Source organism: Haematobia irritans, chromosome 2 (assembly GCF_050003625.1).
Source record: "Haematobia irritans isolate KBUSLIRL chromosome 2, ASM5000362v1, whole genome shotgun sequence".
Taxonomy (NCBI): Eukaryota; Metazoa; Arthropoda; class Insecta; order Diptera; family Muscidae; genus Haematobia; species Haematobia irritans.
In genome coordinates, this window is record NC_134398.1 from 44,042,481 (window position 1) to 44,061,892 (window position 19,412).

The window sequence follows — 19,412 nt, forward strand, 5'->3', positions numbered from 1 at the left end:
AAATTTTATATAGAAATAAAATTTTGACAACACTTTCTATAGAAGTAAAATTGTGAAAAAAAATTTATAGAAATAAAATTTTAAAAAAAATTTTATAGAAATAAGATTTTGAAAAAAAACTATAAAATAAGATTTCATCAAAGTTTTCTGTAGAAATAAAATTTTGACAACATTTTTTATATACAAATAATATTTTACAAAATTTTCTACAGAAATAAAATTTGACAAAATTTTCTATCGAATTAAAATTTTGACAAAATTGTCTATAGAAATAAATATTTTACAAAATTTTCTACAGAAATAGAATTTTGACAAAATTCTCTATAGATATAAAAGTGAAAAAATATTCTATAGAAATAAAGTTTTACAAAATTTGCTATAGAAATAAAATTTTGACAAATTGGCGATAGAAATAAATTTTTGAAAAAATTTTCTATAGAAATAAAATTTGGCCAAATTTTTGACAATAATTTTGACAATATCAAAATCCAAAAAAAAAATCCTATATGTTTTCAATGCCAAAGTTTCGAATGAAACTTATATATTTGATTCGTAATGGTGGCAATTTTATATTCAACCTGGCCGATTTGTTGTGTTTTCCTTTAACTTTCCGCTCACAATTTTTTCATGGGTGTATTTCACAGTTGCTTTTGTGTTTGATAAAAATATCCTACTAACGATAAAGCAAAGAACTCATTAGAATTTTTGTTATTGTTCTGCCATGTTAGTCATGCTTACTGTAGGCCAGTTTGTGTCGGTCAATTGTAGAGAAAATTGTTTTTGCGTGAACATTTTTTCACCTGGTTTCTGGGTCATTATTGTTAGATGTTAGAACAGTAAAAACACACATTAATTTAGAGATTTTAGAAAACAATAGAATAAAGCTTAATTGTTTTTTACCCGACAGTAAGATTCCTAAATGTTGAACATCAGCAGCAGAATAAAGCTTAATTTTATTCTACCCCACGACAAGATTTTTAAATGTAGAAAATCAGCAACAGGGTCTATAATTACAATGAAAATTATAATAATTGTGTGTTAATGGTTTATGCAGGTCTTTTGGATTGAACAAAATGTGGAAACTAGAAAGAGTAGGAGGAAGACAGAATGACAAAAAGGAGAGTGGAAGGTTAGAAGTGTAATGCAAATTTATGGCTTTACTTAAAAATATCCCAGTTGTTTGATATGTCATGCAAACTTTTTCTTGTTTTTTTTTGTTTTTTTGTTTTTTGTCAGGTTCCTTGTTGGAGGTTATAAACATACAACCACTACTGTATCCTTGGTCATTTTATGAACATCAGCTGGTCATAGGCAATATTTGCATTGGAGTTTACAATTCCACTGAAAAGAACGTCAAAACATTTGGGAACGAGTGTAGACCTAATAAAAAAAATTTATTTTCCTACAAAAGGTGATAGAAAAAATATGTATGTAATACAATATTTTAGAGTAGGCGTTCCATGTTGCGGTGAAACCATTTAGAAAAGCTTTGAAACACTCAGAAATGTCACCAGCATTACTGAGAGGGGATACTCCACCGCTGGAAAACTTGTTTGTGTTCGGTCGAAAATGGGATTGAACCCACAAACTTTGTATGCTAGGCGGGCAGGCTAACCATTTTTAAGTGAAAAGTGATTTGAATTTTTTATATAATGTAAAATACACATAAAAAATTAAAAAAAAAATTAAAATAGCCTTTTACATCTCTTTCGAAAAATAGAAAAAAGAAAGAAGAAAAAATTTTAAAAATTTAAACAACAAATTTTTGTTTAAAAATTTCAACAAAAAAGTTTAAGAGTTTTTAAAGATTAAAAAATTAAATTTTGAATTTTTCAATTATTGAAAAGCCGATCTTTACTTTTATTAAAAAAAATCGAAGAAACCCCTTTCAAAATTCGCAATACAAAACCAAAAAAAAAACAAGTATAAACGGTCGTAAGTTCGGCCAGGCCGAATCTTATGTACCCTCCACCATGGATTGCTTAGAAACTTCTACGAAAGACTATTATACACAATCGAATTACTTGGGTTGTGGTATCTTAAATCGTTTTCTAAATTGTCAGTTAGTCCACACGTGGTATATATTAGACAAAAAGGTATGTAAGTCTACAAATAATTACAAATCGATATGGACTTTTGCACGGTACGTAGGGAGCCAGAATTGAAATATGGGGGTCGCTTAAATGGGGGCTATATACAATTATGAACTTGATATGGATCAATTTTTGTGTGCTTCGGGATCGATTTATCTGAGGGCTATATATAACTAGAGACCGACATGGACCTAGTTAGGCATGGTTGTTAACGGCCACATACTAGCACAATGTACCAAAGTTCAACTGACCGATTTCGACCAATTTTTGCATGGGTGTTTGAGGCAATATATTAACACCACGTACCAAATATCAACTGAATCAGATGAATTTTGGTCTTCCAAGAGGCTCCGGAGGTAAAATCTGGCGATCGGTTTATATAGCGGCTATATATAATATGGACCGATATGGACCAATTTTTGCATGGTCATTAGAGACCCTATACTAACACCATGTACCAAATTTCAGCCTGATAGGATGAAATTTGCTTCTCTTAGAGGCTCCGCAAGCCAAATCTGGGGATGGGTTTATATGGGGCCTATATATAATTATGGACCGATATAGACCAATTTTTGCATGGTTGTTAAAGACCATATACTAACACAATGTACCAAATTTCAGCCGGATCGGATGAAATTTGCTTCTCTTAGAGGCTCCGAAAACAAAATCGGGGGATCGGTTTATATGGGGGCTATATATAATTATGGACCGATGTGGACCAATTTTTGCATGGTTGTTAGAGACCATATACTAACACCATGTACCAAATTTCAGCCGGATCGGATGAAATTTGCAAGTTTCAAGTCGATAGCTTTATTCGTTCGGAAGTTAGCATGATTTCAACAGACGGACGGACCGACAGGCTCAGATCGACTAAGAATTTCACCACGACCCAGAATATATATACTTTATGGGGTTTTAGAGCAATATTTCGATGTGTTACAAACGGAATCACAAAGTTAATATACCCCCCATCCTATAGTGGAGTGTATAAAAATTTAACATCGAAAGTTTAAATAATTTGAACGGTGGACATTTTCAAAGTGAAAAAACAAAACCGAGAAGTCGAAAACTCAACTTTTCCAAATTTTGAAAATATTGAAAAGTCGCTTTTTCATAATTTTGAATCAGGTGAAAACACAAAATGTTAACTTTTCTAAATTAAAAAAAAAATTTGCATGGTTGAAAAGTCGACTTTATCCAAAAATCGAAAACTCTAGAAGTTGTCTTTTCCAATATTTTAGAAAAATGTATAGCTGAAAAATCCATCTGTTCCAAAATGTAACAAAAATCATAGGCCATAAAGTCGATTTTCCAAAAAATTTCATAGTTGAGAAGTCGACTTTACTAAAAAAACAACTGACTTTTTCAAATTTACAAAAAAAAATCTATAAAAAAATGGATAAGGCCGGAAATTGGAAAATAGACTTTCCCCAATTTTCAAAAATTCGAAATCTCTACAAGTCGTCTTTCCCAATATTTAAAAAGATCTAAAGCTGGAAAAGTCACCAAATTTGTAAAAGCCACAAAGTCGACCTCTCAAAATTTTAAAAAATCTACTTTCCGTACTTTCAAAAAAAAAAAAGTAAGTAAGTTCGGCCGGACCGAATCTTAAATACCCACCACCATGAATCAAATATACTAGTTTCCTTTGAAAATTTCAGGAGGGTTTGATGACAGATATTTTTCCAAGCAGGTCCAACCAGTACGCTTCCCACAATAAATGTAAAGATTTTACCTATGAAGACCAGATCAGATTCTGAATTTATAAGAACCATTTTTTGTTTGAGTTTTAGAGGAATCATAAACATCTCTTGTACGTGTGCAAGAAAATAATTAAATAACGCCTTGACTTGAATTCTAAAATCTGTAGAATTTCATCCCAATTACTTAAATTATTACGAGAAGTAAAGTATAGTTTCAAGCAATTTTCATGATCAGTGCGCCTTCTATACCCTCAATAAGTGAAATCGGTCTATATTTTTTCAATTTGTAGCAAATCGTATAAAAACTACAATTTTAAAAACCCTAGGAGTTAAATCGGTAGTTTGGTATAATGGGGGCTATACCAAAACATGGAAGGATACACACAGTATTTAGCACATTTAATTGTAGTTCTAGAATCTAGACCCCAAATCGGAGGGCCGGTTTATAAGGGGGCTATATCAAAAACTGTACCGATACTCAATATATTAGGCACACCGCTTTAAGGTCCTAGAATACCTCTAGATTTCCAATTTCAGGCAAATTGGATAAAAACTATGGTTTCTAGAAGCCCAAAAAGTAAAATCGGAAGATCGGTTTATATGGGGGCTATATCAAAACATTTTCCGATAATCACCATTTTCAGCACATCTCTTTACTTTCCTAGAACATCTCTAGATTTACAATTTCAGGCAAATTGGGTAAAAACTACAGATTCTTGAAGCCCAAGAAGTAAAATCGGGATACCGGTCTATATGGGGGCTATATCAAAACATGAATCGGTACTCACTCGACACACATCTTTATGGTCCTAGAATACCTCTAGATTCCCAATTTCAAGCAAATTGTATAAAAACTACGGATTCTAGAAGGGCAAGAAGTAAAATCGGGAGATCGGTCTATATGGGGGCTATATCAAAACATGGACTGGTACTCAGCATTTTCGACACACATATTTATGGTCCTAGAAAACCTCTAGATTTCAAATTTCAGGCAAATTGGTTAACAACTACGGATTCTAGAAGTCCAAGAAGTAAATTCGGGAGAATGGTCTATATGGGGCTATATCAAAACATGGACCGATACTGACCATTTTCGACATACGTCTTTATGGTCCTAGAATACCTCTAGATTTCAAATTTCAGATAAGTTGGATTAAAACTACGGATTCTAGAAGCCAAAGAAATAAAATCGGGAGATCGGTCTGTATGGGGGCTATATCAAAACACCCCATTTTCGGCACACTTCTTTATGGTCCTAGAATACCTCTCGATTTCCAATTGTAGGCAAATCGGATTGAAAATACACTTTCTAGACGCCCAAGAAGCAAAATCGGGAAATCGGCCCATATGGGGGCTATACCAAAACATGGACCGACTATTTTCGGTACACTTTTTGATGGTCTTAAAATACCTCTAGATTTCCTATTTTAAGGCCAATTGGATAAAAACTACAGTTTTTATAAGTTCAAGACCCCAAATCGGGAGTGTGGTTTATATGGGGACTATATCAAAACTTGGGCAGATATAGCCCATCTTCGAAGTTGACCTGCCTGCAAACAAAAGACGAATCTGTGCCAAATTTCAGGACGATAGCGCCATTATTGAAGGCTGTAGCGTGATTACAACAGACAGACGGACATGCTTATATCATCTTAGAAGTTCTCCCTGATCAAGAATATATATAATTTATATAGTCGGAAATCGATATTTCGATGTGTTACAAACGGAATAACAAACTTATTATACACCCGTCACCATTCTATGGTGGTGGGTATTATGAAAATGGAAAATAGACTTTCCCTAATTTTCAAAAAGTCGAAATCTTTGGAAGTCGTCTTTTCCAGTATTTTAGAAAAATCTAAACCTGAAAAGTCTCCAAATTTGTAAAAATTTTCAAGACCGAAAAGTCGGCTTTTTCAAATTTAAAAAAAAAAATCTACTTTCCGTCAAAAAAAATGGAATGGTCAACAAATTTAAAGTAAAAAAGTAATGGTCAACAAATTTAAAGTAAAAAAAAGTAGAATTTTCCAAATTTACAAAAAAAATCGCAATGCGGAAAATAGATTTATTTTCAAAAAGTCGAAATCTCTAGAAGTCGTCGTTTCCAGTATTTAAAAAAATCTTATAGTGGAAATGTCACTTTCAAAATTTTTAAAAATTCCTAGGTAGTGAAAGTTTACTTTTCAAAATTTTAAAAATCTACCTTCCACAATTTTCAAAAAAAAAAAATTGCCTTCAGTTTGACAAAAAAAAAAACGAAAGGTTGAATAGTAAAACTTTCTAAATATCCGAATCTACAAGGTCGATTTTTCCAAATTAAAAAGAAAAATAATCTACTTTCCGTCATTTTCCAAAAAAAAAAAATCAAAAACGACAAGTTGACTTCAGTTTGAAAAAAACCGAAAGGTTGAAAAGTAAAATTTTCCGAATTTTAAAAAGTCGAAAAGTCGACTTTCCAAATTTTAAAAACAAGATCCAACGATTAAAGTGTAGACTTTTTGATTCTGTTTAAAATCCCTGAACTGACATATAGCCAAAGTATCGGTTCTAAACACAAAGTCAAAAAGTCTATTTTTTCACATTTGCAAAAATTCGAAAGGATGAAAAGTTCACTTTTTGATTCTGCATACTCTTTCATTATGCCACTTCGATCGCGATTATATAGATTTTATCTGATGCTTTCCGTTTGCATTACGGATAACATGTGATGGTTTAAAATATACTATGAACTGATTTCATAAAAAAAATTAAATTTGAAATGGCCTCTGCCACCTTAAACTTGGGTAAATAATCCAGTATATCCAGTGCATTCTAATATTTTTAAAACATTTTATTTTTCTAGTTAATATTTCAAAGAAAACCGAAACCAATAAAATGCCATGGTTATGGGATTCGAGAGTACTTCGGTGCGTATGATTTATGTGCATGGATAATCGTTATACTCATCATACGCACCCATAGCCCACATGCTAACCTCTTTGCCGGAACTTTGTTTTTTTATTATTCATTTCGTTTCTTCTTTCATTATTACGCATTATCTCTTATATACAAGTATCAGCTTTACTTACCAATATTGCCACATTTTGCGAGCATGACAGGGTAAATTGCACAACGCAAATGTCAGGACAAAAATAATCAACATCCGGACAACGCCTCGACGTGCACGTAGGACATTGTTCGATGAATGTGAAAAGTGGGAAACTCGTTGGCTACCATGCATGCCATGGTGGCTGCCATGATTGTGATGAAGATGCGAACGATGTGGATTGCCCGATGTGAGTGCTGTGGTCTGGCCATGGTGTGTCTGTTGCTGCTGCTGCTGCTGTTGGTGATGTGTCAAGTGATTGTGGTGTTGAAAGAAGCTGGTTTTGCGACATGCGGACACCACTGGACGATCTGAATCCAACGATACCTAAAAGCGTTTTTTCATCATTGGTGTGGGCGAACGCAAAATTCAGAGAAAGGAAGAAAAACAAAAATAGAAACATGCATTTTATTTCATATTAATTTATTGTTAGACGAAGAAAATGCTAATGAAATTAAATTGTTCTACCAAAGTTAGCCAAGTTAACAAGTGCGAAAAATACCTTACCTCATAACCACATATTTTCAACAAATTTAGAAATGGTGCTTTCAGGATCCATTAGTGCCTATGAGTTACTTAATTAAATTAAGCTCAATGTAGAATCGGTCAACACTCAATGGCCAACACCAGGGCTATGAGGTCGAAGTCGGAGTCTTGGAGTCGGAGTCGGAACTCCTACTCCGGCTAAACTAAATTTTTTATAACACTTCCCATTTTCGTAACTAAACAAGTTTTTACGCAAATTAGTTTCATTCGACCAATGTACGATATGACTGTAAATGAAAAGTAACTTCCAATTACGGAGATCATTTTATGTCTCCTGGAATGTTAGACTAGCAGATGGGCTGAATTGATTCATTTTAATGCCCACCACCATAACAATTTATTTGAAATATTTCGAACAATCGATTTTATTTGAAGATCGCATGCCTCTATACATATATCGAATATATGGCAGAAAATTCTTTCATAAATTTATTTCTATCGAAAATTTTTGTCAAAATTTTATTTCTTACGAAAATTTTTTCAAATTATTTTTTCTATTGAAAATTTTGTCAAAATTTTATTTTTATAGAAAATGTTGTCAACATTTTATTTCTATAGAAAACTTTGTCAAAATTTTGCTTCTATAGAAAATTTTGTCAAAATTTTATTTCTATCGAAAATTTTGTTTTATTGCTATAGAAAATTTTGTCAAATTTTTATTTCTAAAATTGTAGCCAAAAGTTTATCTCTATAAAACTTTAGTCAAAGGTTTATTTCTATATAAAATTTTGCAAAATTTTATTTCTGTGGAATATTGTGCAAAACTTTATTTCTATAGAAAATTTTGCAAAATTTTATTTACTCGTTTTGTTTGTTATTGTTGGTTTCTCTTCAAGCATTATTGTTGTTTTTTATCTCAGCTTAAAACCATGCATTGACTAAACTACAAGTGTAGCTTAACCAACAGAAGAAATGTATGCTGTCAAATTTATTTGGGCAAAGCCCTATAGACTGCAAGATGGTTGGATGTACAGTAGATAGAGGAAGCACGCTCAAAAACAAACCCAGCCAACTACATTCAAATCGATTTGAGTTTGGCAAAGGAAAAGAAATATGCTTGCAAGTTTGTTTAGGCAGTAGCCAACTATCATACCTTTTTTCGCAAGGTTCAAGTGTAGTTCACTTTGGGTTGAGTGAATTACCCGAATTTATTCTTATAAATGGTTGGTAGATTTCCTGCAAGTAGATGATGGTGATGAGGAACGTGGTAATTCCGACACAGCTGTACATCCAACCATCTTGTAGTCTATAGGGTTTTGCCAAAATAAATTTGACAAGCATACTTTTCCTCTGTTGGTTAAGCTTCACTTGTAGTTTAGTCAATGCATGGTTTTAAGCTGAGTTCAAAAACAACAATAACGATTGAAGAGAAACCAACAATAACAAACAAAACGAATGGAGATAGAGGCAGCACGCTCAAAAACAAACCCAGCCAACCACATTCAAATCGATGATTTGAGTTTGGCAAAGGAAAAGAGATACGCTTGCAAATTTGTTTAGGCAGAAGCCGACTATCAATCCCTTTTTCGGAAGGTTCAAGTGTAGTTCACTTTGGGTTGAGTGAATTACCAGAATTTATTCTGATAATTGGTTGATAGTTTTGCTGCAAGTAGAGGATGCTGATGAGGAATGTGGTAATTCCGAAACAGCTGTACCTCCAACCGTCGTGCAGTTTTTAGGGCTTTGCCCAAATAAATTTCACAAACATACATTTCTTCTGTTGGTTAAGCTACATTTGTAGTCAATGCATGGTTTTAAGCTGAGATCAAAAACAACAATAATTTTATTTCTATAGAAAATTTCGTCAAAAATTTATTTCTGTCGAAAATTTTGTCAAAATTTTATTTCTATTGAAAATTTTGTCAAAATTTTATTTCTATATAAAATTTTGTCAAAATTTTATTTTTATAGAAAATTTAGTAAAAATTTTATTGCTATAGAAAGTCTGGTCACATTTTTATTTCTATACAATATTGTGCAAAATTTTATTTCTATAGAAAATTTTGCAAAATTTATTTACTATATAAATTCTTTCTCAAAATTTTTTTCTATTGATAGTTTTTTCAAAAAATTATTATGTTATTATATTATTATGTTTCTATAGAAAAATTTGTCAAAATTTTATTTCTGTAAAAAATTTTGTAAAAATTTTATTTCTATAGAAAATTTTGTAAAGATTTTATTTCTATAAATATTTAATCAAAAGTTTATTTCTATCGAAAATTTTTCAAAATTTTGTTTCTATGGAAAAATTTGTCAAAATTTGTTTCTATTAAAAAATTTTTTTAAAATTTTATTTCTATAGAAAATTTTGTCAAAATTTAATTTCTATAAAAATTTAGTCAAAAGTTTATTTCTATCAAAAATTTTGCAAAATTATATTTCTGTAAAATATTTTGCTATATAATTTTATTTACTATATAATTTTTTATTTTATTTACTATATAATTTTTTTCACAATTTTATTTCTATTGATTATTTTATCAAAAAATTATTTCGGTAGAAAACTTTGTCAAAATTTTATTTCTATAGAACATTTTATAAAAATTTTATTTCTATAAAAAGTTAGCCAAAAGTTTATTTCTATAGAAAATTTTGCAAAATTTTATTTCTATAGAATATTCTGCAAAATTCGCATAATTTTATCTACTATATAAATTTTTGTTCAACATTTTATTTCAATTGATAATTTTTTCAAAAACTTTTATAGGAACTTTTGTCAAAACTTTATTTCTGTAGCAAATTTTGTAAAAATCTTATTTCCATAAAAATTTAGTCAAAATTCCATTTCTATAAAAATTTAGTCAAATGTTTATTTCTATAGAAAATTTTGTAAAAATTTTATTTCTATGTGCAAAATTTTATTTCTATAGAATATTTTGTAGATGTTTACTTCTATAGAAAATTTTACAAAATTTTATTTACTATATAATTTTTTTTTAATTTGCAATTTTTTATTTCTATAAACAAATTTTCTCAAAATTGTATTTCTATAAAAAATGTTGTCAACATTTTATTTCTAAAAAAAATTTTGTCAAAATTTTATTTCTATAGATATTTTGGTCAACATTTTATCTTAATAGAAAGCTTTTTTTTTTTGTTATTGTTGGTTTCTCTTCAATCATTATTGTTGTTTTTGATCTCAGCTTAAAACCATGAATTGACTAAACTACAAGTGTAGCTTAACCAACAGACGAAAAGTATGCTTGTCAAATTTATTTGGGCAAAGCCCTATAGACTGCAAGATGGTTGGATGTACAGCTGTTTCGGAATTACCACATTCCTCATCAGCATCCTCTAGGTGCAGCAAAACTATTAACCACTACACGTGAACCTTCCGAAAAAGCCGACTATTAAACCTTTTTCGGAAGGTTCAATTGTAGTTCACTTTGGGTCGAGTGAATTACCCGAATTTATTCTGATAATTGGTTAATAGTACATCCAACCATCTTGCAGTTTATAGGGCTTTGCCCAAATAAATTTGACAAGCATACTTTTCGTCTGTTGGTTAAGCTACACTTGTAGTTTAGTCAATGCATGGTTTTAAGCTGAGATCAAAAACAATAATATTTAATAAAAATTATAATATTTTTCAAAATTTCATTTCTATTGATTATTTTATCAAAAAACAAGTAAGGAAAGTCTAAATTTAAGTTGGCTAATGCACTAGGGTGGAACACAATTTTAGTAAAAAACAAGTAAGGAAAGTCTAAAGTCGGGCGGGGCCGACTATATTATACCCTGCACCACTTTGTAGATCTAAATTTTCGATACCATATCACATCCGTCAAATGTGTTGGGGGCTATATAAAAAGGTTTGTCCCAAATACATACATTTAAATATCACTCGATTTGGAGAGAATTTGATAGAGTTTTACAAAATCTATAGACTCAAAATTTAAGTTGGCTAATGCACTAGGGTGGAACACAATTTTAGTTTAAAACCAGTAAGGAAAGTCTAAAGTCGGGCGGGGCCGACTATATTATACCCTGCACCACTTTGTAGATCTAAATTTTCGATACCATATCACATCCGTCAAATGTGTTGGGGGCTATATATAAAGGTTTGTCCCAAATACATACATTTAAATATCACTTGATTTGGACAGAATTTGATAGACTTTTACAAAATCTATAAACACAAAATTTAAGTTGGCTAATGCAATAGGGTGGAACACAATTTTAGCAAAAAACCAGTAAGGAAAGTCTAAAGTCGGGCGGGGCCGACTATATTATACCCTGCACCACTTTGTAGATCTAAATTTTCGATACCATATCACATCCGTCAAATGTGTTGGGGGCTATATATAAAGGTTTGTCCCAAATACATACATTTAAATATCACTCGATCTGGAAGAATTTGATAGACTTCTACAAAATCTGTAGACTCAAAATTTAAGTCGGCTAATGCACTAGGGTGGAACACAATGTTAGTAAAAAAATATGGGAAACATTTAAATCTGAAGCAATTTTAAGGAAACTTCGCAAAAGTTTATTTATGATTTATCGCTTGATATATATGTATTAGAAGTTTAGGAAAATTAGAGTAATTTTTACAACTGTTCGACTAAGCAGTGGCGATTTAACAAAGAAAATGATGGTATTTTGACCATTTTTGTCGAAATCAGAAAAACATATATATGGGAGCTATATCTAAATCTGAACCGATTTTAACCAAATTCGGCACGCATAGCTACAATGCTAATTCTACTTCCTGTGCAAAATTTCAACTAAATCGGAGTTAAAAATTGGCCTCTGTGGTCATATGAGTGTAAATCGGGCGAAAGCTATATATGGGAGATATATCTAAATCTGAACCGATTTCAACCAAATTTGGCACGCATAGCTACAATGCTAATTCTACTCCCTGTGCAAAATTTCAATTAAATCGTAGCAAAAAGTTGGCCTCTGTGGTCATATGAGTGTAAATCGGGCGAAAGCTATATATGGGAGCTATATCTAAATCTGAACCGATTTGGCTGATATTTTGCAAGTTTTTCGAGACTCATAAAATATTCGGATGTATGGAATTTGAGGAAGATCGGTTGATATACACGCCAATTATAACCAGATCGGTGAAAAATATATATGGCAGCTATATCTAAATCTGAACCGATTTGGCTGATATTTTTTCCAAAATCAATAGGGATCGTCTTTGAGCCGAAACAGGACCCTATACCAAATTTTAGGGCAATCGGACTAAAACTGCGAGCTGTACTTTGCACACAAAAATACAGACAGACAGACAGATAGACGGACATCGCTAAACCGACTCAGAATTTAATTCTAAGACTATCGGTATACTAAACGATTGGTCTCAGACTTTTCCTTCTTGGCGTTACATACAAATGCACAAACTTATTATACCCTGTACCACAGTAGTGGTGAAGGGTATAAATATGGGAAACATTTAAATCTGAAGCAATTTTAAGGAAACTTCGCAAAAGTTTGTTTATGATTTATCGCTCGATATATATGTATTAGAAGTTTAGGAAAATTAGGGTCATTTTTACAACTTTTCGACTAAGCAGTGGCGATTTTACAAGGAAATTTTTGGTATTGTGACCATTTTTGTCGAAATCAGAAAAACATATATATGGGAGCTATATCTAAATCTGAACCGATTTCAACCAAATTTGGCACACATAGCAACAATGCTAATTCTACTCTCTGCGCAAAATTTCAACTAAATCGGAGTTAAAAATTGGCCTCTGTGGTCATATGAGTGTAAATCGGGCGAAAGCTATATATGGGAGATATATCCAAATCTGAACTGATTTCAACCAAATTTGGCACGCATAGTTACAATGCTAATTCTACTCCCTGTGCAAAATTTCAACTAAATCGGAGTTAAAAATTGGCCTCTGTGAACAAATGAGTGTAAATCGGGCGAAAGCTATATGGGAGATATATCTAAATCTGAACCGATTTGGCTGATATTTTGCAAGTTTTTTGAGACCAATAAAATATTCGGATGTACGGAATTTGAGGAAGATCGGTTGATGTACACGCCAATTATGACCAGATCGGTGAAATATATATATGGCAGCTATATCTAAATCTGAACCGATTTTTTCCAAAATCAATAGGACTCGTCTTTGAGCCGAAACAGGACCCTATACCAAATTTTAAGACAATCGGACTAAAACTGCGAGCTGTACTTTGCACACAAAAATACATCAACAGACAGACAGACAGACGGACATCGCTAAATCGACTCAGAATTTAATTCTAAGCCGATCCGTATACTAAAAGGTTGGTCTATGATTACTCCTTCTTGGCGTTACATACAAATGCACAAACTTATTATACCCTGTACCACAGTAGTGGTGAAGGGTATAAATATGGGAAACATTTAAATCTGAAGCAATTATAAGGAAACTTCGCAAAAGTTTATTTATGATTTATCGCTTGATATATATGTATTAGAAGTTTAGGAAAATTAGAGTCATTTTTACAACATTTCGACAAAGCAATGGCGATTTAACAAGGAAAATGTTGGTATTTTGACCATTTTTGTCGAAATCATAAAAACATATATATGGGAGCTATATCTAAATCTGAACCGATTTCAATAAAATTTTGCACACATGACTATACTACCAATTGTACTCGTTGTGCAAAATTTCAAGCTAATCGGGATAAAACTGTGGCTTCTGGGTCCATATAAGTGCATATTGGGCGAAAGATATATATGGGCCCGTGTAAAAATCGGTGGATCTGATCATATATAATTATATCAAAGTCTATCTAATTATATCTGATCATATATGGTTGCAGATATAATTAGATCTATATAAATATGACACATATTGTGTTATATATTATTAGATATAATGCCAGATCTCAGCATATATATTGTTATATCTAATTATATAAACAATATCTAATAAGATATAAATGTATATATTTATATATGGCGTCATATCTAATTGCATCTAGCATATATTGGACCATATCTAATCGTACATGTATGACAATAAATCAAACACTAGTATTGGAAATAGCAAACATTTTTTTTTTTATTTTTCACATTTATATGTCATACAATGTTTTCCATATAATTTCTCAAATTATTTAACAAAGTACTTTAATAGCACATCGGTATCTTTCAAAGTCTTATTTGAGATTTTTCGCAAAAGTAAATTGTTTAAACATACTACAAGTAAAATCCAATGTTGATAATACTCTTCTGGCAGTATGGAGGAAAGCGTTGGTATTGAGTAAAAAAGTATCCAATAATAAATTTCAGTTGCCTTGATAATATTTAGAATTTCAGGGGGGTTCAACCAGTTCATCCAGTACGCTTCCCGAAGATAAGTTTAAAGATTCTACGTATGTATGAAATAACGCCTTGATTTGAAATCAAAAATTTGTAGATTTTTGCCACCATTACTCAAATGATTACGAAAAGTAAAATCTGGAAATTTTTGCTTTCAATTTCAAGCAATTTTCATACTCAGTGCGCCTTCTATACCCTCAGGAAGTGAAATCGGTTTATATGGAGGCTAAATCCGTTACAATTTCTAGCAAATCAGATGAAAACTACGGTTAAAATAAGCCCAAAGAGTTAAATCGGGAGATCAGTCTATATGGGTGCTATGCCAAAAACATGCACCGATACACACCAAATTCAGCACACCTAATTGTGGTTCCTAAAAACGTACAGAATCTAGACCCAAAATCGGACGGCGGGTTTATAAGGGGGATATATCAATAACTGTACCGATACACAGTATAAAATACGGTTTTTAGAAGCTCAAGACCCCAAATCGGTGGATCGGTTTATATAGGAGCTATATCAAAATATTGACCGATATAGCCCACCTTCGAACTTGGCCTGCTTGCTGAAAAAAACGAATCTGTGCCAAATTTCAGGACAATATCGTCTTACAATTTCTACCTGATCAAGAATATATACTTTTTATAGTCGGAAATCGATGTTTCGATGTGTTACAAACTTATTATACCCCCAACACCATTACATCTAGTTTTCTATAATTTTCAACAACACCTAACCGAATGCAGTTAAAATAAAAAACAAACGTTTGAAAAATGCAATTTTGAAAATCATTTACTGAAACATAAGCACACATGCGTAGCTGGTTGGCGTCATTAAAGAAAATATACAAAAATAAAAAAACAACGGACAATCGCAAATAAAAAAATATTAAAAGACGCGTATCCTACGTCCAGCGACAAGGTAAGTTTAGTATTTCGGTATTATATTTTTTTTATAAACTTGAAGATTTTTCTTTCAGGAAGACGAAATGGTTGTTCTACAAAAAAGAAATCAAAGAGACAGAGGAGCAACTCGCTGCCTTAAAAGAAACCCAGGCATTGCCAGCTGTTGCGGTAGAGGAATCTTCCCAAAGTTATGATGATGATGACGAGCAGCTCCTAGGAAGCAATTTTGATGAAAAGGTAAGGTAACAAGAGCTAGGGTAATAATTGTCAAAAGTATTTTTTGATTTTTGGTTTTCGACGTTGTTTTCTTGAATCAATGAATTTCTGAATCAATGAATTTAGACAAATGAAATGTTTCACAATGCCCTGGATGATTTCCATTAATAGTTTGACAAGAGTTCATAAAAATATAATGGTCGTCATATACAATTTTGCCTCCGAATTTTCGTTTTGCTTGAAAGAACATAGCACATAGGTCATAAAATGATTTTCTTTTCAACATATCCAGGAGTTTAATTTAATTTTTTTATCTTTACAGATGATGTGCATAGGCAATAACATATATTGTCGTGCCATCATCCATACTATGGCGTTGGGGACATCACACAAATCGTCCCATGTGGCGCGAAAGCTTCTGGAAGGCGTTTTTTAAATAAACATTCTGGACAACCTCCAAGGGCGCAAGGCTTGGAACGTCAATTAGAGCCAGTTGTTGCCCTTAATTACAAAGCCAGAGAGGCAATTATTGGTAAGTATATACATATACTAAACATACAAATTTCAAATGTAGTGATAAATTCCTTTGCCGTCTTTAGATTTTTCGTTCCGGGTTGCAAAAGAGAGAAATTGGGAGCCCCAATCTAAGAACGATGTCGAGAGAGCAATGTCCCAGCGCCTTGGAGAAATCAAACGCCGCAAATAGTGCTGACTTTACACAATTTAGACTTTTATGTTTATGTTTTCGTTTTTTTTTTTTTTTTTATTGAATTGTCACAATTTAGTTCCTAATCATCTATGAAATGTATGATGATCTCAGTTTTATCATTATTAATGTAAATCATAATATAGTTCATTATATAATATAGTTCGTTTTATTACTTACGGTAATATTATGTGCAACGGGTAGGTTTTTGAATTTGTAGATCAAATTATATATAATTAGATATATTAACATCTAATTATATCAAATTAGATATAATTAGATGTGGGCCAAATTTGAGATCTGGTCAGATCTAATTCCTTTAGAATTAGATCTGATCAGATATTACCATTTTTCGGATCTGACCAGATCTGCCTACATATACCACCATATCTAACCAGATATGGCAGGAGATCTAATAATATCTGGTCAGATCTACCAATTTTTACACGGGGGAGCTATATCTAAATCTGAACCTATTTCAACCAAATTTGGCGCGCATAGATTGTGGCTATGCGCGCCAAATCTACTAAATCTACTCCCTGTGCAAAATTTCAACCAAATTGAGCCAAAACTCTGGCTTTCAGGACCATATTAGTCCATATCGGGCGAAAGATATATATGGGAGCTATATCTAAATCTGAACCGATTTCAATCAAATTTTGCACACTTGACTATACGACTAAGTGTTATGTTTGTACAAGCAAATCGGTATAAAACTCTGGCTGCTGGGTCCATATTAGTGCATATCGGGCGAAAGATATATATGGGAGCTATATCTAAATCTGAACCGATTTCTTTCAAAATCAATAGGGTTCTATTCTGACCCAAATTAGGAACATGTGCCAAATTTGAAGGCGATTGGGCTTAAATTGCGACCTAGACTTTGATCACAAAAATGTGTTCACAGGCAGACGGAAGGACGGACGGACGGACAGACGGACATGGTTATATCGACTCAGGGACCCACCCTGAGCATTATTGCCAAAGACACCATGTGTCTATCTCGTCTCCTTCTGGGTGTTACAAACATATGCACTAACTTATAATACCCTGTTCCACAGTGTGGCGCAGGGTATAATTATTTCGGTAGAAAACTTTGGCAACATTTTATTTCCATAGAAAATTTTCTCAAAATTTTATTTCTATAGCTAATTTTCTCAAAATTTTAAAACTTTCTGATGCTCACTGATACCCACTGCTAAGGCGAACACTTTTCTAATACATATGTATCAACTGATGAATCATAAATGCATTTTTGCGAAATTGCCTAAACAATTATAAATATTTCCCATATGTATACCCTGCGCCACACTGTGTCCAAGGGATTTTGAGCCGAGGCTGATGAAAAATCCTGGAGTCGGTGTCGTGCAAAATTGGCTCGACTCCACAGCCCTGGTCAACACCTGGTCACAAATTGAATCAAAACACGGATTTGTGACTTTTTCGAAATTTGATAATGTAGATTTTTGTGATTTTTGCATAATGTGAAAAGGGCAATAATCGAAAATTTAAATTTTTACAAATTTGGGAAATTAAAGAAAGGAAAATTATAAAATTGATAGTAAACCGAATCGAAGCTTATTTTACGATTATGCCCAAAACAAGGAGTCAACTAGTGAAAGGAAAATCAATTTAATTCTTGAGAACCGCAAACAAATCCTACATTACAATGTTTTTGTTTTTTCATATAAATTCAATTTATCACAAACTGACTGTTAAATCACTAATGTGGTTGACGGAGACCACTACGTAATATATTTTCTTTACAATATAAAATTGTGTTACACATTCCACTGAAATGAAAATATCTCAACGAGAAAGTCATTATGTGGCTTCTTTAAAATTATGATGTTCAAGTCAAAATAACATCAGTATTTATAAAAAATTTCATAATTTCATTGAAGCCACATAATGACTTTCTCGTTGAGATATATTCATTTCATTGGAATGTCTAACACAATTTTATATTGTAAATAAAATTTATTTCGTACCCGTCTCCGTCAACCACATTAAAGATTTAACAGCCAGTTTTTTTTTTTTGTGATAAATTGAATTTATATGGAAAAATTCTTGTAATATAACGATTGTTTACGAATTAAACTGATCCTGTGACTACTCTTTGTGGGGATAATCCAGAAAGTAGCTTCTATCAAAATTTTATTTCTATTGAAAATCATGTCAAAATTTTACTTCTATATAAAATTTGGCCAAAATTTTATTTCTATAGAAAATTTTGTAAAAAGTTTATTTTTTATAGAAAATTTTGTAAAAATTTTATTTGTATAGAAAATTTTGTAAATTTTTTTTTCTATAGAAAATTTTGTAAATTTTTTTCTATAGAAAATTTTGTAAATTTTTTTTTCTATAGAAAATTTTGTCAACATTGTAATTCTATATAAAATTTGGTCAAAATTTTATTTCTATAGAAAATCTTGTCAAAATTGCATTTCTATAGTAAATTTTGTTAATATTAATTTTCTCTAAAAAATTTCTATCGAAAATTTTGTCAATATTAATTTTCTGTACAAAATTTTTATCGACAATTTTGTCAAAATTTTATTTCTACATACAATTTTGTCAAAATTGTAAATCTATATAAAATTTGGTCAAAATTTTATTTCTTGTCAAAGTTTTAATTCTTTCGAAAATTTTGTCAAAATTTTATTTCTATAAAAAATTTTATTTTTATTTTGCTAAAATTTTATTTCTTTAGATAATTTTGTACAAATTTTATTTTTATAGAAAATTATGTCAAAATTTTATTTCTATAGAAAATCTTGTCAAAATTGTATTTCTTTAGAAAATTTTGTTAATATGAATTTTCTGTACAAAGTTTCTATCGAAAATTGAGTAAAAATTTTATTTCTATCGAA

General features: G+C 31.5%; 1 protein-coding gene across 1 annotated transcript in view; it reads right to left on the minus strand.

The window, feature by feature from the left end:
* TrissinR (Trissin receptor) overlaps nucleotides 1-19,412 on the minus strand; it is a 160,881-nt gene that overhangs the window by 8,555 nt on the left and 132,914 nt on the right. The window contains exon 6 of the mRNA XM_075293908.1: nucleotides 6,868-7,211. Coding sequence (XP_075150023.1) covers nucleotides 6,868-7,211 — 344 coding nt within the window. The remainder of the gene's footprint in view (nucleotides 1-6,867; nucleotides 7,212-19,412) is intronic.